The sequence below is a fragment of the Poromitra crassiceps genome, assembly GCF_964638095.1.
Source record: "Poromitra crassiceps genome assembly, chromosome: 14".
NCBI classification, from domain to species: domain Eukaryota; kingdom Metazoa; phylum Chordata; class Actinopteri; order Beryciformes; family Melamphaidae; genus Poromitra; species Poromitra crassiceps.
The window spans coordinates 31,254,322-31,276,138 of NC_139633.1; the positions used below are offsets into that span (position 1 = coordinate 31,254,322).

Here is a 21,817-nt window from a genome sequence, read left to right on the forward strand (position 1 = left end):
AGAAGAATTCTATGGACTAAAACTTTGAAGAATTTGCTAATTTACTCCTGAAGTAGCTTGAGACATACTTGCTGAACAGGTCAAGCAGGTTCCACTTAAAATTAGGCTGAGGACAGTAAGTGAAAGACAGTGAATCCAGTGTATTGTGCCAGTCAGTCAGTCAGTCAGTCAGTCAGTCAGTCAGTCAGTCAGTCAGTTGGTTGAGAGCAAATCATTCTTCCAACCAAATTGTTTTTTAATCTGCAAAACAAAAGTGGGCTCCAGCATGGCTCTCAACGTCCCAGGAGTGATAGTGATGGTCTTCTTCTACCTGCTGGTTCTTGGTATCGGCATCTGGGCTTCCTTTAAAACAAAAAAGGAACAGAAGAGTGAAGCCAACAGAATGGAGGTGACTCTGCTGGCAAATAGAAACATCAACGTGGTGGTGGGAATCTTCACCATGACAGGTGAGTTCAGAAATATTATTTATTCTGAAGGCATTCATTTCTTTCTGGCCCTGAAACTGTTTGGAGCCCCCCCAACCATGGGGAGGCCCACCTCCCACTTTGAAAACCTCTGCTCTAAAGTGCAGTTTTTAACATGTTTTATTTTTTTTAAATGTCATATAGTATTTAGTATTCCTGTCTAAAACTTACACAACTGGCACTCCAGAAAATATATACGTGTGTGTGTGTGTGTGTGTGTGTGTGTGTGTGTGTGTGTGTGTGTGTGTGTGTGTGTGTGTGTGTGTGTGTGTGTGTGTGTGTGTGTGTGTGTGTGTGTGTGTGTGTGTGTGTGCGCGTGTGTGTGTGCATGTGTTCATTCCCCAGCTACTTGGATTGGAGGGGGCTTCATTATTGGCACAGCAGAGTTGGTTTACACCCCCAATTCAGGCCTAATTTGGATGTCCGCCTGGCTTGCAGGAACTCTATTAGGTTTTATTCTCGGTAAGTCTTCTCAACATCATCAGAGAAATAATATTATATTTATTATATTATATTATATTATATTATTATATTATATTATATTATATTATATTATATTATATTATATTATATTATATTATATTAAATTTGATTCTATTATATTCTATCATACACGCCTGTCACAGAGAGTTTGGGAATTGGTTACCACTGGTTATGATGGACTCACTCACCAAAAGGAGATATTGTAACATCATCACTGATTCCTTCTTTCCTATATGACAAGAAAATAAACAGTAACTATGTATGGTTCAATAAATGTGGTCACAATAATAGCTTTAGGCGATCTATCTTGTTAACAGAATACAAATATGTCTTTGTTTTATTAGGTGGTCTTTTCTTTGCCGGGCCGATGAGAGACAGAAAATATGTGACCATGATGGATCCTTTCCAGATCAAGTATGGAAAAGTACCAACGGCTGTTATGTCGATGACGTCACTTCTAGCTGACATTATTTGGATGCCTTCATCACTTGTTAGTTTAGGTATGTAAGCAATGAACACTAAACAAATGCCAACAAATACAGAGAGCCTAATCACAGCTGTTACAGTCAGGGTTAGTTTGATCAATAACAATAACAATAACCATGCTGTTGTCTGTAGTCCAGGCATTTTACGCAAATATGTGGGTCAACCTCACACTAATTGCAACAAAACCAAACTCAACTGATTTTGTATCCTCAATATGTCCTCAATGAAGGAAAAAAAGTGTTAAGGAAATGTATGAAGGGAAAGTTTTGAAAATGACCTAAATATGATGGTAGCCTATGGAAGCCTATGGAAGCCTTTTTTTTTTTTTTTATGTGCCATAAATCTCATCACTTATATCCTGTATGTGTTTTTTGCTTCAAGGAGAAAAAAAATAAAAAAATAAAAAATAAATGTTTTTGGTAGCATCATATAGGTAATTTTCAAAAATGTCCCTTCATACATTTCCTTAACACTTTTTTTCCTTCATTGAGGACATATTGAGGATACAAAATCAGTTGAGTTTGGTTTTGTTGCAATTAGTGTGAGGTCAAGTGACATTTTTACTGGACTATAGGGGTTAACTATCACCAGTGACTCTGTAACATGTAATAAGAACAGGCTGCTATCAAATGAGAGACATACGGTCACTCACTATGATGTTGGGTTAAAAGCCATGACCTTGATCATGTGTTCCACATTGCCATCCATGAGTCTCAGGGTTACATGACGTGCTTCCTTGCTTCCTCGATGGTTGTACATCACATATGATAATCTGAGTTCGAAACGAAGTAAAACGTTAGGGTTGTCCTACAACCCAGGTTTTACGAGTGAGAACGAGGATTCTCACAAAGTAGCCTTGCTGCCCTTGCTCTGCTCGGGGCGAGTCTGAATGCTTTGAGTGAGTAGCCTCAGCTGAATGCTTTGAGTGAGTAGCCTCAGCCGGTCTGCGCACGTCGTGTCTCCAACGGAGGATACGTGGGCTGGTGCGGGTGGCTCTGCCAATCGCCGGCTGAGGTTTTCCAGGACGCATTGAGGGGCGCCTGGGTGGTTTTAAAGGTATTTTTTGAGAAAAAGGAAGGCATTCAGTTCAGCGCCGCTGGGGCGGGCATCAGCATATGTGAGAATCCTCGTTCTCACTCGTAAAACCTGAGTTGTAGGACAACCCTAACGTTTTTGGTTACACTTTAGAAAATGGGACATCACTGATGATGTTATCAGTGAGTCATGTCATCAGTGATGCAAAGTTTAGCAATTGTGCGCCTCGAGGCCACGCAGCAGCCGAGCTGTGGCCGAGGCTGCACAGCGGCCAAGCTCCGTATGCGAGCTGCAGGGCCAGCTTGGCGAGCTGCAGGGCGGGCGCGGCCAAGCTAGCGAACCCATGCAGCGGGTGAGCCTAGGGATCGAGCACACGTATAGCGAGCGAGATGCCTAGTTTTCCAAATTTACCATAAATATCTTTGCATAATAGCCTACATTTATCAAATATTGTCAAATCTAAAGAAGAGAACAGATAATTTATGAGGAATCTCCTAGGTTTCGAGAATAGCCAACAAATTATCTTGAGAATCAATTAATTCATTAGAACTTCACAAATGCAAATAACTTTTATGACTTTTGGAACGTAAATGTGTGTGTTTTTAAGCGTTTTTTAGAAAACGCTTCAAAAGGCATAAAAGTGATTAACGTTCGTGAAGATTATCCTGCTGAACCCACTTTCGCATTCCCGTAAACTTTTGTTAACCACAGACCTTATTTTATGCATTTAAGTGAAATCCTCATTCTAAAACCCCATAGACTTTTTCCCTGACTAACAAAAATGGCTGCGATTTATGCTTAAGCCTACAAACATACGTCATCCCTACTCTATGCCTGCCTGAGCTGAAACTGGACCCGAGCAGAAGTTGCACCGACACCGGCGCACAGCTGTTTTACCGTGGATCGTGCGTGGGCAGCTTTACAGTGAGGAGGTCAGCATCATCTGTCTGTCTGTCTTTCTGTTTCTGTTATAGGTGCAACCATGAGTGTGATTCTGGACTTGTCCTACACTGTAAGCGTCTGGATCTCCGCTGCAGTGGCCATTACCTACACACTGATGGGAGGTCTCTACTCTGTGGCCTACACAGACATCATACAGCTCATTCTCATGTTTATCAGCTTGGTGAGTTTGCTTCAATCCCATCATGTTCTAAAGCCCAATTTATGATTTGTCTGCCGACACTTTTGAAACGGTCTCCGACATAAATTAGGACTTGAGTCGACACTTGTCGACTACCTAGTAAAATGTCTAGTGTCGCTGACTACGTCACATAGTGTTGCGCAAGTGTGATTGGCTTTATAGACGGCACACGCTTGACTTCCTTGTTTTGGTTTTCGCTCGATTGAAATGAATGAACGTGTCCCCGCTATTTTTATCAGCCTGTCCTTGATGTATGACTTTGTGAAGATCACAAAGAACATCGTGACCAATTTCCTAGAGAGAGAGGAGGTGAGTTGTGTGGTTGTGTGTTGTTTATATGCGGCTGCAGCCAAGTACATTACATCTTGCCTCTTGGCTTGGCTGTCTGCACTTATAGGGCTCTATCGTTGCAACAGCCTAAAAACTGTGCTTAGCGCCAGGCGCAGCGCAGATTATTGGGTGTGGACCAGCGCACTCAATATTTTGGTGTCGACGGTACATGCAGCCTTAAGCATTATAACCACGCCTTTTAAGCATAAAATTATGCACACCCTGCTCATTGGAGAAGTGCAGTAAACAAATCACAAGCTTCGCTTTTAAGCTCCAATTCCACGGAGCAATCCAGTCCGGCTTCAGAAAAGCCAAGGCGCTCTGAGCTCCCCCCTCCCTCTTCCATCCCCTCCCCGGCTGTCTCCATATATATTAATCCATTATTATGATTCTCAAACCAATCTCACTGCAGTTTAAATACTGCAACCATGTAAATATGCTACACTATAGCAAGATCAAAGTGAAAAGAATGTTCTAAACGCATCAGCTAGAAAAATATAGCCTATCCCTATGTCATGATGAGATTAGATTGGTGAAAGTTTGTCCAGAATGATATCGTTTTCCTTTCTTCTCCCCTGCTGCACAGGTAGGATGATGCACATCAATTTAGCCTACATTATGTAAAGTCATTGCATAAATGTGTTTTTATTGTAAAAGTATGTGTGAAATAAGCCAAGTCTTGCGGGAGCGGACATCACAGTAGAACCGTGTTACGGCTGTCACCCATCTCTATCACGTTGTATTTGCGAGGGATATATATACCACCTGGATTACATATATGTTTCACATAGGGTTGTGTTTCGATTTCTATGTTTTATTTTGTCCAATATTTAAATGTTCTAGAATTGCATGTTGTGTTAACAGAAACATTATTTATTTATATCTACCACTTAGCCTATTTAGGCTGATTTGGTTGCTATTTCTTAGCCTCAATGCATACTGGGAGATTTCAGAAGTGGCTCAACAGCCTCTGAATGACAGGGGCTCAAAGCTACGATATAACAACTTTTTTTCCATTGGTCTTGTCTGACGCACGAGAGAGAGGGAGTGAGAGAGGGGGAGAGAGTGTGAGATCGGCAGAGGAGAGCTGTGCGTAAATACGCACAGTAATATCCGCGGCGCACTGAATAAGGCCTGGTTTTGAAAAGCGCTAAGCGCTAAATGAATGCCAGGGGGAAAGATATCGTTAGGCCAGTATTTAAGGCCGAAACGCCCATTCTGGCCTATTCTGGCACTGCGGCACGCCGCTTCGGCGTAAAGCGCATTTCGGGGCCTAAAAGCATGATGCTATGTTCCCGAGGCAGGCGCAAGGCGCGTTTTTTTGCGTTTAATGCCAGTTTTAGCACCTAAGGCCAGTGGGAAGATAGGGGGCATAGCGTTCGAGTGTCACCTGACCGTTGAACCGAGGCGAACGTTCACTGAAGTATAAATGCAACACCATGAGCACCATGTCTTTTTCGTCTGCGACCATGTGCTGAGCCACACTTTCTAATAAGTATAAATTAAGCTTAACTCCGATTTGTTAAGTACTGACAATCGGTCAGGACTCCTTTGCGTCACTTTTTAATAAACTGGGTAGGCTAGCATTTTTGTTATTCAGTGTAGAGTACTCGCTTACCACCGCAGAGACCCAGGTTCGGGTTGGTCAGACGTTCCTGACACAATTGGCCGTGTCTGGAACTAGACTATAGATCTGAATTAGAATATGGAGGCAGAGCTGATGTGAAGGCATTTTCCCTCTCCATCATCTATGGTGAGAGTGCAGATGTTACCTGCAGGCAGGCCCTGTTACACTATCTAGCCCTGATCAGCCCCGATCGCACGTAAAATGTCATAGCTGTGGCCGGCCAAAATTCTCACGTACGCACGCACGCACGCACGCGCGCACACACACACACACACACACACACACATACACACACACACACACACCCACACTTCTCATTCATAGCCCTCATTCACACAGGACGCCGAACGTAACCAGAACTGAAGCTTGCACAAGCTGAACGTACGCCTTACTGTTCACACACGCCTTCTCTTTTCCTCTCAGCGCCTACTCCGCCCACAACAACCCCCATTGACTTCATGCCTCATGGCTTCACGGCTTCAGCGTCAAGCTTGGAAATTCGGCGTCAATCTTTAGTGATCTTTTCGGCGTGGCGTGAGCGTGGGTACGGTACGGCGCCTCATCAGCGTGGCACATGCGCGGGTGGTGTGAACGGCTTGGCCTGTTAACAAGGATGCCGAAATGAAACTTGTGGGTACAGCGTAGGTACAGCTTCAGTTGAGCGTTGCTTCGGCATGCTGTGTGAACGGGGGCTTATTATCTACTAGCAAAGCTCACCCGCTATGTGGGTTTGCGCCTCGCCCGCCCTGCACCTCGCCCACTGTGCGTCGCAAACAAAGCTTGTCCACTAACCGGTAGGCCAGAGGCCAGTAGGCGGAGAAATCACTGGCCACCGGGGCTTGGGGAACTCCCTGCATACAGTTGGTGTGATCGCTGTTGAAGCAGTTGTTTTGCCCCACCTCCTCCCCTGCCACCACCAACATCATGACTCCTGAGGAATTGCCTATGGGAGGGATTCTCTTTCCTATGCATCACTGAAGCCCTCCTCTCGGCATGTCTGGGAACGCCCACAAAATGTTATACTGCCGGCGCGCGAGTGGGGTAAAACTGCCCATATATCTCAATGGGCTGACTCACCAAAGGAAGGTGCTGTAGCTCTAAACTACAGGTTTGGGGATTCTAGAGCAGAACACAAGACGTCTGTTCAGATGTGCGTTTACTGCGGTGGTTAAATCCCCGATCGTGTCTGTCTGGGCTGGGCTAGCAGCTAAATTATAACTTTGCTGAATGGATAGAACGGGGGATTTACCCCACCCTGACCACGCCCCCAGCCAGGCAGAGCCAGCTAACCCATCGTCTATGACGAGACATCGCCGCAACCTATTACATTTCACACACTTTATTCTATTTGAAGCTTTTGTTGGTGAGTCAGATGTTTCTTATATCTTTGCAGTGGCTGTGTGTCCCATTTACTTTGATGAATCCTATCTCCTTGGACATCACCCAGACGGCCCTGAACAACACCCTCCAGGACCCCTGGATCGGTACCCTGGAGGCAGAGCAAGGCTGGATGTGGGTAGACACTCTCTTCTCAATGGTAAGATGAAATATGATGGAAACATCAAAGTTCCAGTTAGGACTACATTCTTCCATAAATAACTTATCCTTGATTTCGGAATTTGTGGCTCAACACTAATGCTGAGTTAGTTCCGATCTATATGCACTTTGACATTGGTTAGGTACAGGATGGGAAATTGCCTTCACCCCTCAAACTTTTTGTTAGAGAATCATCATGAAAATATCTAGTTCAAGGTCAGATTTCTTCATTTCAGTAGCCCATTCACATGCATGTCTCACTTGACTTTAACTAACTTTGGCATTTCTTTGATTTGAAGAGTTTGGGTAGTCTCGGCTATGCAGCATTCCACCAGAGGACGTTGTCTGCCTCTTCATCTGCTAGCGCCAAGATCAGCTGCTTCGTTGCTGGCCCCATGGCCATTGTCCTCCTACTTCCTCCTATTCTGATTGGGGCAACAGCTGCATCCACAGGTATAAATGATTTATACTCTTAGGCCGTGTGTCCATCTAGCGTCTTTTTCTGACCGCTAAATGCTGGAAGTACGCTGGGGAGCGCTGATCTCAGTGCACAATATGAAAGGAAGCAATCTGAAAGTAAGGTTAGTTCAGTGCGGTAGCTAGCTTGATAGCTGACAGCTAACATTAGCTAACAACACACATACAGTGATTTAGCTCAACACGCACCAGAAATATTAAGTGTCTAGCCAATCTGCTCCCACAATTGAGCCTTTCTGTCTCAGTTGTGATAGTTTCTCCTGATAGTTGCCTGAAAAGGAGCACCCGACAACCGCGTCTGTCTGAAAAGTAAAAATATTTTCAGCTGGGAGCGCTGGGAGCCGGCACACAAAAACGCTGGAGCGCTGTGAAAATGGACACTGGGCGCAGTGCACTTTGTCTAGACGTCCGTATGCGCCCACATGCGCTCGCTCCTCATTGGAAACAACTGAAAAAAGATGTTGGAGCTGATGAAAAGACGCTAGATGGACACACGGCCTTATATTCTCCATCGTAACCGGGGGTCTCAATTATCAATACTAGGAACAGAGCACACGTGCTCCTTTCTAGCCTACCATGCATCGTCCTCTTCCTCCCTCCCCTCCTCCTCATCGCTCATTTTAGTTGGGCACAGATGAGGGGTACACGCGCAACCCCTTGTTTTGTTTTTTCTAATCTGGATTGTTAGCATCCATAGGACTTCTAAAATAGAGATTTTGATGATCCCAAGAAAAAAACCTGTCCAAAATGTGTTTTTTTTCCAATGTTTTATTACCCCTATAGACCCGCGGGATTGCTGCATGGCTGGAACGCCTGCGAGAGTGTCTTTTGGAGACTGTGGTGTGCTCAAATTCTGAGCTAGGGCAAGGGTAGACCGGGGTGAAATTGGTTTTATATTCGATATTTGCCTGTTTTACCCGTTTCTATCTCTAATAGCTTCATGGAAACAGCACCAATTAATTCCAGATTAGTCTTATTTTGTACAGATACGTGAGGCCGACATTTCACAGCGTTGATCAACTCACCAACCGCAGTGGTTATCGCGCAATTGCCGAGGAACGACTCTGAATATCCTTCTGAGTGCGTGTGGCAGGCTGAATATCTAGGGACCGTCGTCAAATATCCGTAGTTTCACCTTTGTAACAACGGTTGTATTTCCTAAAAAAATTAAAGAGTAGAAATACAACTGTTATGGCCATTCTGTTTCTAAACATACAGGTCACGCCCACCACAGTCTAGTCACAGCGCCACCTACTGGCAACACAAATAGCGGTTTATTCTGAAGATCGTTTGCCCGATTGACCTCAAATTTGGCGTGTGTGCTGCTATGAACCAGATGTAGTCTGGCACTGAATTTCGGACATGTGCATGTTCATAGCGCCACCTACTGGCAGCACCAAATGTGGTTTATCTCAAGAACTGTTCATCCGATCAACTTCAAACTTGGTGGGTGTGCCGCTACAGGCCACGCCCACCACCTACTACACCATAGGAGCCATATAGAAACGCCATAGCAACTGTTTGTCTCTGTGTTTGTCTGCATATCTGCTTGTTGGTGTGTCTGTGAGTGTGTGTGTCGTGTGTGTGTGTCTGTGTGGCCTGGATGGTTCCCTCTCTCCCAGCTCCTGGAACTCTGGCTTGCCTTACTTATGGTAGCTACTCTCTCAGCCAATCAGTATCCTGTAGACCCTAGGTGTTCCTGTTCCCTCATGCCTGTTTCCCAACATTGTTTTCCCCTGTCTTCAGGATCGCTCGTGCCCTCTGCCCTGTGTGTCACCTGCTCATACCTCTGCTGCCAGCCTGTTAGGTCATCGGCTCGTGTACTTGCCTACCTGCTAGTATGCTTGCCCCCTGCTACCTCACCTACTTATGCCTCAACCCATCTCTTCGTCCTATTCTCAAACCTACCACCAGCATACAGAAAACATGTTTCCATCCCATCCACCCTTTTTTATTGAAATAGCTCTCTTGTTAGTGGACCAATCGACACCAAACCACCTCTCATCTTTTGCGAAGCCCACTGCTAAGGTTTCACAGCCTTTGTTTTGCAGGAAAAAACATTCAGACTTGGCCTAGACAGGAAGACGTGCCATTCCAGGCTTTTATTTTGAAATAGCTCTCTCATTAGTATACATGTACCAATCAACACCAAACCACTTCTCATCCTTTGCTAAGCCCACTGCTGAGGTTTCACAGCCTTTGGTTTGCAGGAAAGATCATTTGGGATTTTCCTAGACAATAAATTTGTCACAAAACCATATTCGCGGCTTTTATTTTCAAATAGCTCTCTCATTAGTGGACCAATCGACACCAAACCACCTCTCATCTTTTGCGAAGCCCACTGCTAAGGTTTCACAGCCTTTGTTTTGCAGGAAAAAATATTCAGACTTGGCCTAGACAGGAAAACGTGCCATTCCAGGCTTTTATTTTGAAATACCTCTGCTGTTCTTTCCATTTTTGACAATTTGTAGCAAAAGTAAACACAAGTTAATAGCAGCATTCACTATAGACTCTTTAGTGAATACTTTCCACAAAATCATGAACAATGAAGAAAACCATAAGCAATACAATTCCACTTTTACCAAATCAACCAAAGTTTATGTTCTGCGACAAGTTATATCTAGCCTCTTCATTTTGCTCTCAGAGTGCACCAGATTAATGCATTTTACTTTAAAATTTTCAAAATGTCTTTGTCCAGTCTTTGTCTTTGTCTTTGATACCCCCCAGTCGGAGTCCTACCTTCTTGGTGGTGCAACCCCTGTTTGGAAAGCCTAGAATCGCCTATGCATGCGGGACAGTTCCTGTTTAACTTTGTCCATCAGCGGTAAAGGAATCCTTTTGGGTGTCTTTAGTGAGAATGGTTGGGCCTCTTTCTTCAGCTTGATTGCATTTGGCTGCTTCACCTCACCGAGACCACTGCATAGTTTTGGGTAGCCTGTTTTTAGCATCTCCATGGTGATGCTATCCAGACGAGCTACAAGCTCCAGCTTACTGAGAGCAGGAAGTCTCCCCAGTAATGCAGGTGTCGAGTGACATACACATCCTCCTTCACCTCTTTCTCTCCCTTCTTCAGTATTAGCGTGGCGATGCCCACAACGTCCAGTGGACTCCCTGGCCCAAAGAGTCGTTTTTCGGGTTTGTGGAGGGCAGGCTGGTCCTCTGCATAAACCTCTTTAAAGACATTGTGGGGTTTGTGGAGGGCAGGCTGGTCCTCTGCATAAACCTCTTTAAACACATTGTGGGGTTTGTGGAGGGCAGGCTGGTCCTCTGCATAAACCTCTTTAAACACTTTGTGGAGGGCAGGCTGGTCCTCTGTATAAACCTCTTTAAACACATTGTGTGGTTTGTGGAGGGCAGGCTGGTCCTCTGCATAAACCTCTTTAAACACATTGTGTGGTTTGTGGAGGGCAGGCTGGTCCTCTGCATAAACCTCTTTAAACACATTGTGGGGTTTGTGGAGGGCAGGCTGGTCCTCTGCATAAACCTCTTTAAACACATTGTGGGGTTTGTGGAGGGCAGGCTGGTCCTCTGCATAAACCTCTTTAAACACTTTGTGGAGGGCAGGCTGGTCCTCTGCATAAACCTCTTTAAACACATTGTGTGGTTTGTGGAGGGCAGGCTGGTCCTCTGCATAAACCTCTTTAAACACATTGTGGGGTTTGTGGAGGGCAGGCTGGTCCTCTGTATAAACCTCTTTAAACACATTGTGGGGTTTGTGGAGGGCAGGCTGGTCCTCTGTGCATAAACCTCTTTAAACACATTGTGGGGTTTGTGGAGGGCAGGCTGGTCCTCTGCATAAACCTCTTTAAACACATTGTGGGGTTTGTGGAGGGCAGGCTGGTCCTCTGTGCATAAACCTCTTTAAACACATTGTGGGGTTTGTGGAGGGCAGGCTGGTCCTCTGCATAAACCTCTTTAAACACATTGTGGGGTTTGTGGAGGGCAGGCTGGTCCTCTGTGCATAAACCTCTTTAAACACATTGTGGGGTTTATGGAGGGCAGGCTGGTCCTCTGTATAAACCTCTTTAAACACATTGTGGGGTTTGTGGAGGGCAGGCTGGTCCTCTGTGCATAAACCTCTTTAAACACATTGTGGGGTTTGTGGAGGGCAGGCTGGTCCTCTGCATAAACCTCTTTAAACACATTGTGGGGTTTGTGGAGGGCAGGCTGGTCCTCTGCATAAACCTCTTTAAACACATTGTGGGGTTTGTGGAGGGCAGGCTGGTCCTCTGTGCATAAACCTCTTTAAACACATTGTGGGGTTTGTGGAGGGCAGGCTGGTCCTCTGTATAAACCTCTTTAAACACATTGTGGGGTTTATGGAGGGCAGGCTGGTCCTCTGCATACACCTCTTTAAACACATTGTGGGGTTTATGGAGGGCAGGCTGGTCCTCTGCATAAACCTCTTTAAACACATTGTGTGGTTTGTGGAGGGCAGGCTGGTCCTCTGTGCATAAACCTCTTTAAACACATTGTGGGGTTTGTGGAGGGCAGGCTGGTCCTCTGTGCATAAACCTCTTTAAACACATTGTGGGGTATGACCGTGACATCGGCACCGGTGTCAATTTTGAATGTCACAGGTCTGTCATTAATGTCAATGTGGACCATCCACGGATCTCCATCCACTGCGATGCTGCCCAGAAACACAGCTCTCTCATCCTCTTCGACTTCATGTACAATCTTGGATGCTTTGCACACACGCTGGTAATGCCCCTTTCTCCTCTTGGATGCTTTGCACACACGCTGGTAATGCCCCTTTCTCCCGCATGAGCGATATTTCACTTCATTAACAGGGCATTCGTGCCTTGGGTGAGATGGAGTTTAAAAAAAAAAAAAAAAAAAAACGGGGCACGGTGGCTCAGTGGTAGAGCTGTCGCCTCACAGTCAGAAGGTCCTGAGTTCGATTCTCGCCTGGGACACTGTGGGCGCTGTGGTTGTGTTCCCCCCCATATCTTCAGTGCCTACTGCCCAGGTGGGGTATCTCGTCATAAGGGCCTTTCTCTCTGTGTGGAGTTTGCATGTTCTCCCCGTGCTCCCCCAGGGGGTTCCTCCGTATATAACCCCCCCCCCACTAAAAACATGCAGAAGATCAGATCGTCATCGTCATCCGACCAGTGACGACAACATCCGAAGTTGGTCCCCGGGCGCTGTACGAGAAAGCGACCACTGCTCCTGGCCTGCCCCTCGGAGGAAAGGACATGCCTGGATGGATTAAATGCAGAGGACACTTTTCACCGGCCACCGTCAGCATGAGTGTGTTGTGGCCGCATGCATGTATTGTGGTGTTCGTGTGACAATAAAAGACGGGCTTGTCCGTTACGAGAGAGAGGGTATGCATGAGACGTCACAGAGGCAGAAGTCACTGTGGGGTCACGCTGAATGTTTTGCCCATACCTTTTGCCACTCAGTCCCAATTGAGGGGGCGTGTTCCAGTAGGGAAGTGCCCTCTCTATGTAGGGATGAGTGGGCGTCACTCTGGACTGCACGGGCACCTCTCTGTAATGGCCTGACTAAGTTAAGTTCAAGGGATAAGACAACTTTTTGGGAGTTTCACCCATTTGCCATATCGCCCATACATAGCAAGATACACAATGTGTTTACCGTCACTCTCTGTACAGTATACAGTGAGCTACAGTCTTCCAGTTAGTTAGTATCACCAATGAACAGGAGGAAATGGTACAGCCATTCAAAGTCACCAAAAACACTAAGTTCTAACAGCGCCAAAAAGCTCTATGTACATGTTGTGACTCAGGTACTCACCACGCGATAAATAATAATCCATAGTTACGTGAAACGTTATTTTTGTAGTCAATCCTAACAACAAGTTACTTCCTTGTTTGCCTGTAGCCTACACAGCACTTCCGCTGTACGCAGCACATGCGCTGTATGCAGCACATGCGCTGTATGCAGCACATGCACTGTGCGCTTGGTGCCCATGTTTAGAAAGTAGTTCCGGCTACCTATTTACCTATAGTTGTATCTATAGTTGTATCTACAGTTGTACTCTTTTGTTGCGGCAAATTGGTAAGGTGTGGAGATTCCCTTTTTGCCAGTTCATGTCTCAAAATGTGTTTTTGCGATTATCAAATCAAACAGAAGACCAATAATTACACATAACAAAAACAAAACTTAGACCATGTAAACAGCATAACATCAATTACATAAATCTGAGTGAATCTGCATGTGTCCATGCCTCAGACTGGAACCTGACTTCCTATGGTTCTCCATCTCCATTTGAACGTGGGGAGGCGGCTCTAGTCCTGCCCCTCGCCCTGCAACACCTCACCCCATCCTACATCTCCATCATCGGTATTGGAGCCATAGCTGCTGCTACGATGTCATCAGCTGACTCCGCCTTGTTGTCTGCAGCCTCCGTCTTCACCTCCAACATCTACAAGAACATCCTGAGGCCCCAGGTGAGAAACATTACATCACATCACCACACTACATCCAAACCATACTAGATAGGGCTGTTCGATTTTGCCTAAAAATTAAATTGACGATTTTTTTCTCTCAAAACTCGATTTACGATTTTTTTTATACTTTTATACTTCTCTAAACATTTGTTGCCTTGCAGAGCTCTTTTTTTCCTATTTTTTTCATAAGTGACAAATTACGCTTTTACTCTGAAGGCAGAACAACCCAACTTCCTGTTTTAGCCTAACTTGCTATGCCTAACTTCCTGGCTGTTGCTTGCTAACCTGCAGTCACTTGACACTGGTGGATTTGCGTTTTTGGAGGTGAGTCCTAATGTTACTCGGTGGCCTCACGTGTTGTTATGTGAACTAAAGGCAACATTTCAGCATCCAGTGATAACATCTTTGTTCTTGCGCGCGCGCGTGTGTGTTGTGGTAATCGTTATCTTGCACAGCCCACCCCGCAGTGCAACACGCTGCTCAGTGCTCACACACACTGTGCTTTTTGGCGGGGTTTCATTGCTGCTGTCTTTAGTAGCCAGCAGTAGTCACAGCCTCCAGAGAGACTTTACAGCGGGGAGAAAGGACGAGTGTCATGTACGCGTGCTTCTACAGCACGCGTACATGACAGAAAGCTGCCCCGCGTAACGTAATTACCCTAGTTAAAAAAAAATCGATTTTATGATTTAATTTTTTTTAACATCGTCCTAACTAATTAATTTGATTACGATTCAAAATCGATTTATCGAGCAGCCCTAATACTAGATGTAGAAAACCACATCAAACACACTCATGCTCACATTCAGACCTAACATTTTGAGTCTCCAGTTCAACTGACCTGCATGTCTTTGGACTTTTCTTCATTACATGTCTTCTCCCTTCAGGCCTCAGAGAGAGAGCTCCATTGGGTGATCCGTGTCACTGTGGTAGCTGTGGGTCTGGCCGGTACATTGCTCTCCAACCTCAACAATAGCGTCACAGTGTTTTGGGTTCTGGGTGTAGGGCTAACCTACATCATAGCCTTCCCTCAACTGGTCTGTGTCCTATTCTTCAACATCTCCAATGGTTACGGGGCCATTATGGGCTTTCTGGTGGGGCTGTTGTTAAGACTGTTGTCTGGAGAGCCGATGGTAGGGCTACCACCTGTCCTCCACTTCCCAGGATGCACTCTTGAAGATGGTGTTTATGTCCAATGCGCTCCAGTCAACACCATCTGCATGCTGTGTGCCTTAGCGGCCATCTTGTTGTTCTCCTACCTGGCTTCTCTGCTCTTCAACAAAGGCCTGCTTCCTGAGAGGTGGGATGTGTTGAAGATGAAAGCCCATCAGTTGCCAAAACAACAGGTCACACCAACACGTGGCGCCAAAGGAGAGACCAAGAATGATGATGAGAAAAATGATGCTTATGTAGATCCCTCAGCACCCATGATGAGCACTAGCTGCTAAAAACAAAAGGCTCATACAGTGTGACCTGCCCTGACAAAATCAGTCACTGGCCCGATTGTGTAGAAACGTGATTTGATGAAATAAATATTGAATTTGCCTGTTTTGGGGCTGCCCTTGAGTGTACCATAATCTCTGCGCTGTGCAGCGCAGTGCAGAGGAATTCATTTTGGATACATCATTACCAGGGGCGTTCCTATAGGGTCTGAAGACATTGGGGGCTTAGCGCACCAGCAAATTCAGGCCAAAATGATGCCTACAAACACAACCCAAACTATACACTACACACAAACTCATCTAAATGAGTCAGTGGCTATTCTAAACATAGGCTACCATTTAACACTTACCAAATTGGCTGGCCACTTAGCATTATGCTAGTGGCCATTTGCATATCAACAGACAGCTTAGCACTAGTAGTTTACACCTCTGGTCAGTAGCCCCCTATGCTGATCACAGGTACCCAATACATTAGATGCAGGGCGCATGATGTTGCCGAGTGAAAAAAAGAGTCCTGCACACTTAAGTTGCAAGCAAATTTGTTTTAATGTGACGTTTCGGTCACCGACCTTTTTCAAACAAACATTTAGCAGAGGTGAGAAACCCAGCTTAAATAGGGGCTGGCTGTTTCGTTGCAGCCAATCCAAGCTCCCCACGGAGACTGGTGTTCAGCTCTGACAAGACAAGTCAATTAACTAAAAGGTACAACACTGAGTGATCTGTACAAATATAAACATTTTACAAATACACTTCAATAGGTGAATAAGTAAATAAGGTGAAGCTCCACAGGGAAATAGACAGAAAGACAACGATAATAAATATACAAAAAGGCATAATAATACAGTGGTTAATTTAGGCCAGACTGTCTTCAATTAGGTCCTGAGCAACAGGGACCCCGCAGTGAAAAGTTAGAAGGGGAAACCTGTGCGCAGATAGCCTATACACATGTGAGTGAGCTTCACAGTTGGCAGGGGTTATGAGGAGAGAGCCTGACTGTTCTGTGCCCAGCACACACATGTAAGGTTTAGGCTCCTTGGATCCTTGAGGAGGAATGGAAAATATTTAAAATATATAGTAGAAAAATAGAAAAATACAATGTAGACAGGGATCACAGGAACATGTTGAATAACAGTTCATCATTCAGTGCTTTTGGTGCCAATGTTTGTAATGTGTGGATCCAGAAAGATTCTCTTTGTTTTAGCAGTTTGTCATGGTCACCGCCTCGAGGTGGCAAGGTGACCTGCTCCACACCACAGAAGCGCAATGTAGAAATGTCATGGTGAGTGTCATTGAAATGCACAGAGATGGGATAATCCCGGTCATTTCTCCGTATTGTGCTTTTGTGCTCACTTATTCTTTGTTTCAGTTTTCTAGTCGTTTTCCCAATGTAGCTCAGTCCACACGGGCAAGTAATCATGTAAATCACATGTGTGGAAGCACATGTGATGACACTCCTGATGGGATACGTCCTACCTGTGTGGGGATGGGAGAAAGAGTAGGTTTTTACAGTGTTGTTGCATTGTGCACAGCTGCCACAACGCTAGTTGCCATTGGGGAGGGGGTGCAACAGTGTCTGTGTAAAACCACTGGGTCCTCTCATTGGACTGGAATCGGCACGGACCACAAGATCCCTGATATTTTTCCCTTTCCTGTTTACAAAGAGCGGCGAGTCCTTAAAAATAGAAGAGAGTTCAGGGTCGGACTTCAATATGTGCCAGTGTTTTTTAAAAATTGATCTAAAAGCAGCAGAGTGGGCACAGTATTGGATGACACATGTGACAGAGAATTTCATCTGTTTTTTAACACTTTTTTTCAAAAGGTCAGAGCGTGTCTTTTTTATGGCCAAATCATATGCATGATCGATCCACAGGGGTGGATATCCTCGCTGGAGGAATCTGCTTCTCATTTCCACAGCTTTCTCATTAAAGTCCTCAGTGGAATGGCAGATCCTTCTTAGTCGAAAAAACTGACTAATGGGGAGCCCCTTCTTTAAGAGTGTGGGGTGAAAACTTGAAGCCAACAATAAGGTGTTTTTATCTGTCTCTTTTCTATACTGTGTTGTTAGGAGGGAGCCATTATTGTTCAAAACCCACATGTCCAGGAAACTCACTTTTACGTTACTATAGTTAGATGTAAACTGTAGGTTACAGTCAAAACTATTGAGTAGAGTGACAAAATCTGCCAGTTCATTATGACCTCCATTATATATACAAAATATGTCATCAATATATCTGTACCACTTGATGATTTTTGATAGATGTGTGTTTTTGTCTGGATTAAACACATAATTCCTTTAAAAAAAACACAAATAAATTAGCGTAATTTGGTGCACAAATGGTTCCCATGCTCCTCGTACCAGAGACCTGCAAATAAAATTCATTTTCAAAACTAAAAAAGTTGTATTTCATAACAAAATGAGCAAGGTCAATGATGAGTTGATTGGGGGGGTTCTTTGTGCTGTCACGATCCTGTAAATAAAAACCCAACGCCTCCAAACCAGCTTCATGTGGTATATTGGTATACAGGCTTGTGACATCGAGGGTTAACAGGAGGACATCTGGTGGTAAATTGTTAAGGCAGGAAATTTTGTCAATAAAATCAGTGGAATCCTTGATGTAGGCAGGCAGGGCCTGGACAAACGGCTTAATGAAGAAGTCCACATATTTTGACAGTGGAGACCAAAGAGAGTCTGTTTGTGCCACAATGGGACGGCCTGGGGGGTTGGTGAGTGATTTGTGTACTTTGGGCAAAGTGTACATTACCGGCCGTATAGGATGTTTACAATATAAAAAGTCACATTCTGATCCGGAGATCCAGCCATTAATTTTCGCGTCTTCAAGGTAGATGATTTCTTTTTGAAAGGAGAGAGTAGGATCATGATTTAGCTTTTTATAGAATTTGGCATTTGACAACTGGGAAATGATCTCCTCTTTATATTTCGTAGCATCCTGGATACAGATACCACCACCCTTGTCCGCCGGTTTTATGACAATCGTTTTATCGTTCATCAGTTCATATAGGGCAGGTCATTCATTATAGGTTAGATTGGGTGAGCTGGTATGTGTTCCTGCCACTCTCTCCATGATTTCTTGCTCCACAACTCTACAAAAGGTGTTTATGGACGCATTGTTAGTGTTAGGACAAAAAGTGCTTTTGGCTTTAAAAGCGGGGACATTAGTGTCAGAACTGGAGTCTTTAAAAAAAAAAAAAAAGTGGCGCAACTTTATCTTTCTAAAACACTTAACACGTTCACTGCCGTGGACGAGTCAACTCGTCAAGCAGAAACCAACGGTTGACTGCCAATGACGAGTCAACTCGTCAAAAAAAAAAAAAAAAAAAAAATTGACGGTGGGACGTGGTCGTGGATCAAACCCTTTTACGTCTCCTATAAAAATATGGGAGCCACCGAACGTGTACAACCCATTCCACCGACCCATTAACACATTGAGTGCCACAGCGCTTCAGTAAAATTGTCTGCAGCCTGTGCCAGATTCACTTCCATTCAGTTGAAAACAGCTATAGAATTTTTTCTATTAGGGCTATATTGACAGGGCTGGACTTTAATGAAACATTGAACACTCCTGCTTCTTCCAAAGAAGAAATTTTGTTTCTAGACAGTTCCATTATGAAATGACAGCCTCTGAAAAAAGTGCACTTTCAAGGGTTTTCTGTCGTTTTTTTTTACTTTCCAAGATATAGTCACTTTTATGAATACCTTTTGCACTCTAATTTCGAGCACATTCACTGACTCTGGCTGGTGTTTTCTGATGTGGTGGCGTGGTGTGGTTTCTGTGCAGCCTGCGTGCCCCCCCCCCCCCCTCTCCACCTCTGAGCTGCGGGCTCCTCCCCACACGCACAGAGTTTGTTTTCTCACAGACTCCGTTTTTGCCCCGGACGAATCCCAGCGCGCATCAAGGAAATGCCAAACGCGACTGAACGAAAAGGCTTGGCCGTTCGGCTTCGGATGCTGGCTTTCTGGCAGGGAATCGTGTGGAGATAGATAGAAGCATAAGAGCTCAGTTGTGAGCGCGGATGCAGCCGAGCCCACTGTCCGCTGCAGACAGCAATCTATACGGCTCTGGCTGAAGCATGCATCGGTTTCCTCTTTGATCACGTCTTTCCCTCCTGTCTCCTGCACAAAGTAAAGGATCTGAGGTGGGTGGCGCAGCCCCCGTGTCGATGTTTAAGGTGGCGCCGTGTGATCCCTTGAAGGGATTCATGCTCACTGGCTAGGTACGACCTTAAACAGCAGAATTATGGAATAATATGAATTATGATTTTAGGACGTCCACAGACGTCCTTGGCACTCCTCGTTACATTTTTTTAGGACGTCCAGAGACGTCCTTGGCACTCAATGTGTTAAGTGGCGACAGTGCTCTCCAGACTAGAGAAAGCGAGCCAAAACTGCAGGGAAAAGCGTGAGGAAACCATTCTCATAATGTAGAATGGTTTGGCGAAAACACTTTCGCGCTGGCGCACAACGGTGGCGCACAACGGTGGCGCACAACGGTGGGGGGTTCCAAAAATAGACTGGGTGCAACACACTTTGAAACACGCAGCATAAAGCCAATCGCAAAAGCTTCATCAAAGCTCTCAACCGAAACCCCAAGAAACGAGCGAGCCCCATCCAGGCTCGCCCGACGAGGGGCCGCCAGGCAGCAGACAGGCAGCAGAAACTCGCTTGTGACACACCCGCTGCAGAGCCAAGGAGGGAGGAGGAGAACGCCCACGGAGGGAGGAGTTTGAAGGAGAGGGGGTGCGGGTGTTGTTATGGAGGAAAATACTGTTCAGAACGATTGTTTAGATGTCTGATGTCTTTGATGCCAAAAATAAATGGTTAAAGTGACTGTTCTATCGAATTTCACAAAAAGGCATTTTTCTCAGCTTTCAATTTCAGACGCTGAAACCATGCTGTATTCAACTCCTAATGCCTACATAACTACTAACTCTACAAACTAACTCTTTTAGACAGAGAAAGCACACATTCTATTAGTTCTTTTGAGATATTTTGTGTTCACAAAATCCTAACAGAAAATAATCCTCGGCTCTTGAAAGATGAGCCAGAATCCTCAAAAAAAACCTTGGCAGAAGCTACCTACAGTAAAAAAAAAAACTGTTGGCAGTGAATGTGTTAAAAAGGTCCACTTTAAGGCCGAAAACATTAAGCCCATAATTTGGCACAAAAGAGAGCCCTTTTGACAGGAGGGATAGCTGGTCATCTGAAAATTCCTTGGAGGAAATCATTACCGTGTCCTGCTGCGTGTCCACGGCCGGTGTTCGGTGCTTGGCTGTGCGTTTGCCCCGCCTGCATTTTTTCCACCTTTTTTCCTCCCGCGGCCCCGGCCACGATTGTCTAAAAAAGACGAAGAAGGTGGGTTGTATGATGGAATCCCGGAGTCACTGTCGAACGTGAAGTCACTCTCCATGGAGGAATCGTTGTATCTGGCCCAGTATCTCTGTTGATGGTGCGTAGATCTCCTGGGTGCGGCGGCGGCCGTGCGTAATTGCGTTGTGGGCGCAGCAGCACCAGCTGTATCAGGGGAAAGTTATTTTGGATCCCAATTATAGACCTCCTTTCTTTGATAATCTTCAGTGTCTCTTTTATATTTCTGTATTTTGATATTGAACAGCTTCTCCTTATACTGTCGGACTGTGTCTTTTATGGAGGTTTCAATTGCAGGAAAATCAATTCCAAACTTTTGTCTGAGGTTCTCTTCTTGTTTTTCAATATCAGCTTTTACTGTGCGTGCTTTGGTAGAGACTTGATTTATGATCAGTAGCATTAAATCAAGGGAGCATTTATTTAAAATTTCGCTCCAACGTTTGGAGAATTGTTCATTAGATTTACCTAGAGTAGGTGCCTTCTGGATGCGCAGGCCCCTGGGGATTTTCTTGTTTCTCCAATATTCACTCAGGGTGGAGCCGTGCATATTCAGACGTGTCTCCTTCAGATACAGTCTTTCCAACTTGATTTTTAAGTCTTCTGAATGTCCCACATCCTCCAGTCCAACAGCAGGAAAGAGTATTTTATCCGCTTCTTCAGTGGAGAATTCAAAAGTGGTAGCACAGTTTTGTGTCAAAGCATTGATCTCTTGAAAAGGATTCATATTTAGGCTTAGAAATAAATTGTCTTGTAGTTGCAAGTGAAAAAGTGCTGGAGTGAAATGCCAAAGAGAACTCTGTGGCTTACAATTGAAGAGAAACTCTGCACATCTTTCTGGACAGGTGCGTCGGGCAAAGACAAAAAAGTCCGTAATTAGTGAAAAAAAGAGTCCCGCACACTGTTAAAGGAAGGCTTTCCCGTGGGGAATATGAAGATATATTAAATCTCACGCCCCTAAGGAGTTGGAATCCGTTGAATTTTTTTTAATTGGTTGTTCAGA

The 21,817-nt window shown here is 45.0% G+C and overlaps 1 protein-coding gene across 1 annotated transcript; it reads left to right on the forward strand.

Annotated features, from left to right (window-relative positions):
- Window positions 1-265: 265 nt before the first annotated feature.
- LOC310789140 (high affinity choline transporter 1-like) lies at window positions 266-15,440 on the forward strand (the record flags this gene model as incomplete). The annotated part of the gene is made up of 9 exons (XM_083650733.1): window positions 266-446; window positions 810-926; window positions 1,292-1,371; window positions 2,367-2,550; window positions 3,443-3,591; window positions 6,960-7,103; window positions 7,402-7,555; window positions 13,778-13,995; window positions 14,880-15,440. The coding sequence occupies 9 exons, from the start codon at window positions 266-268 to the stop codon at window positions 15,438-15,440; spliced, it is 1,788 nt and encodes a 595-aa protein (XP_083506859.1).
- Window positions 15,441-21,817: the final 6,377 nt, after the last annotated feature.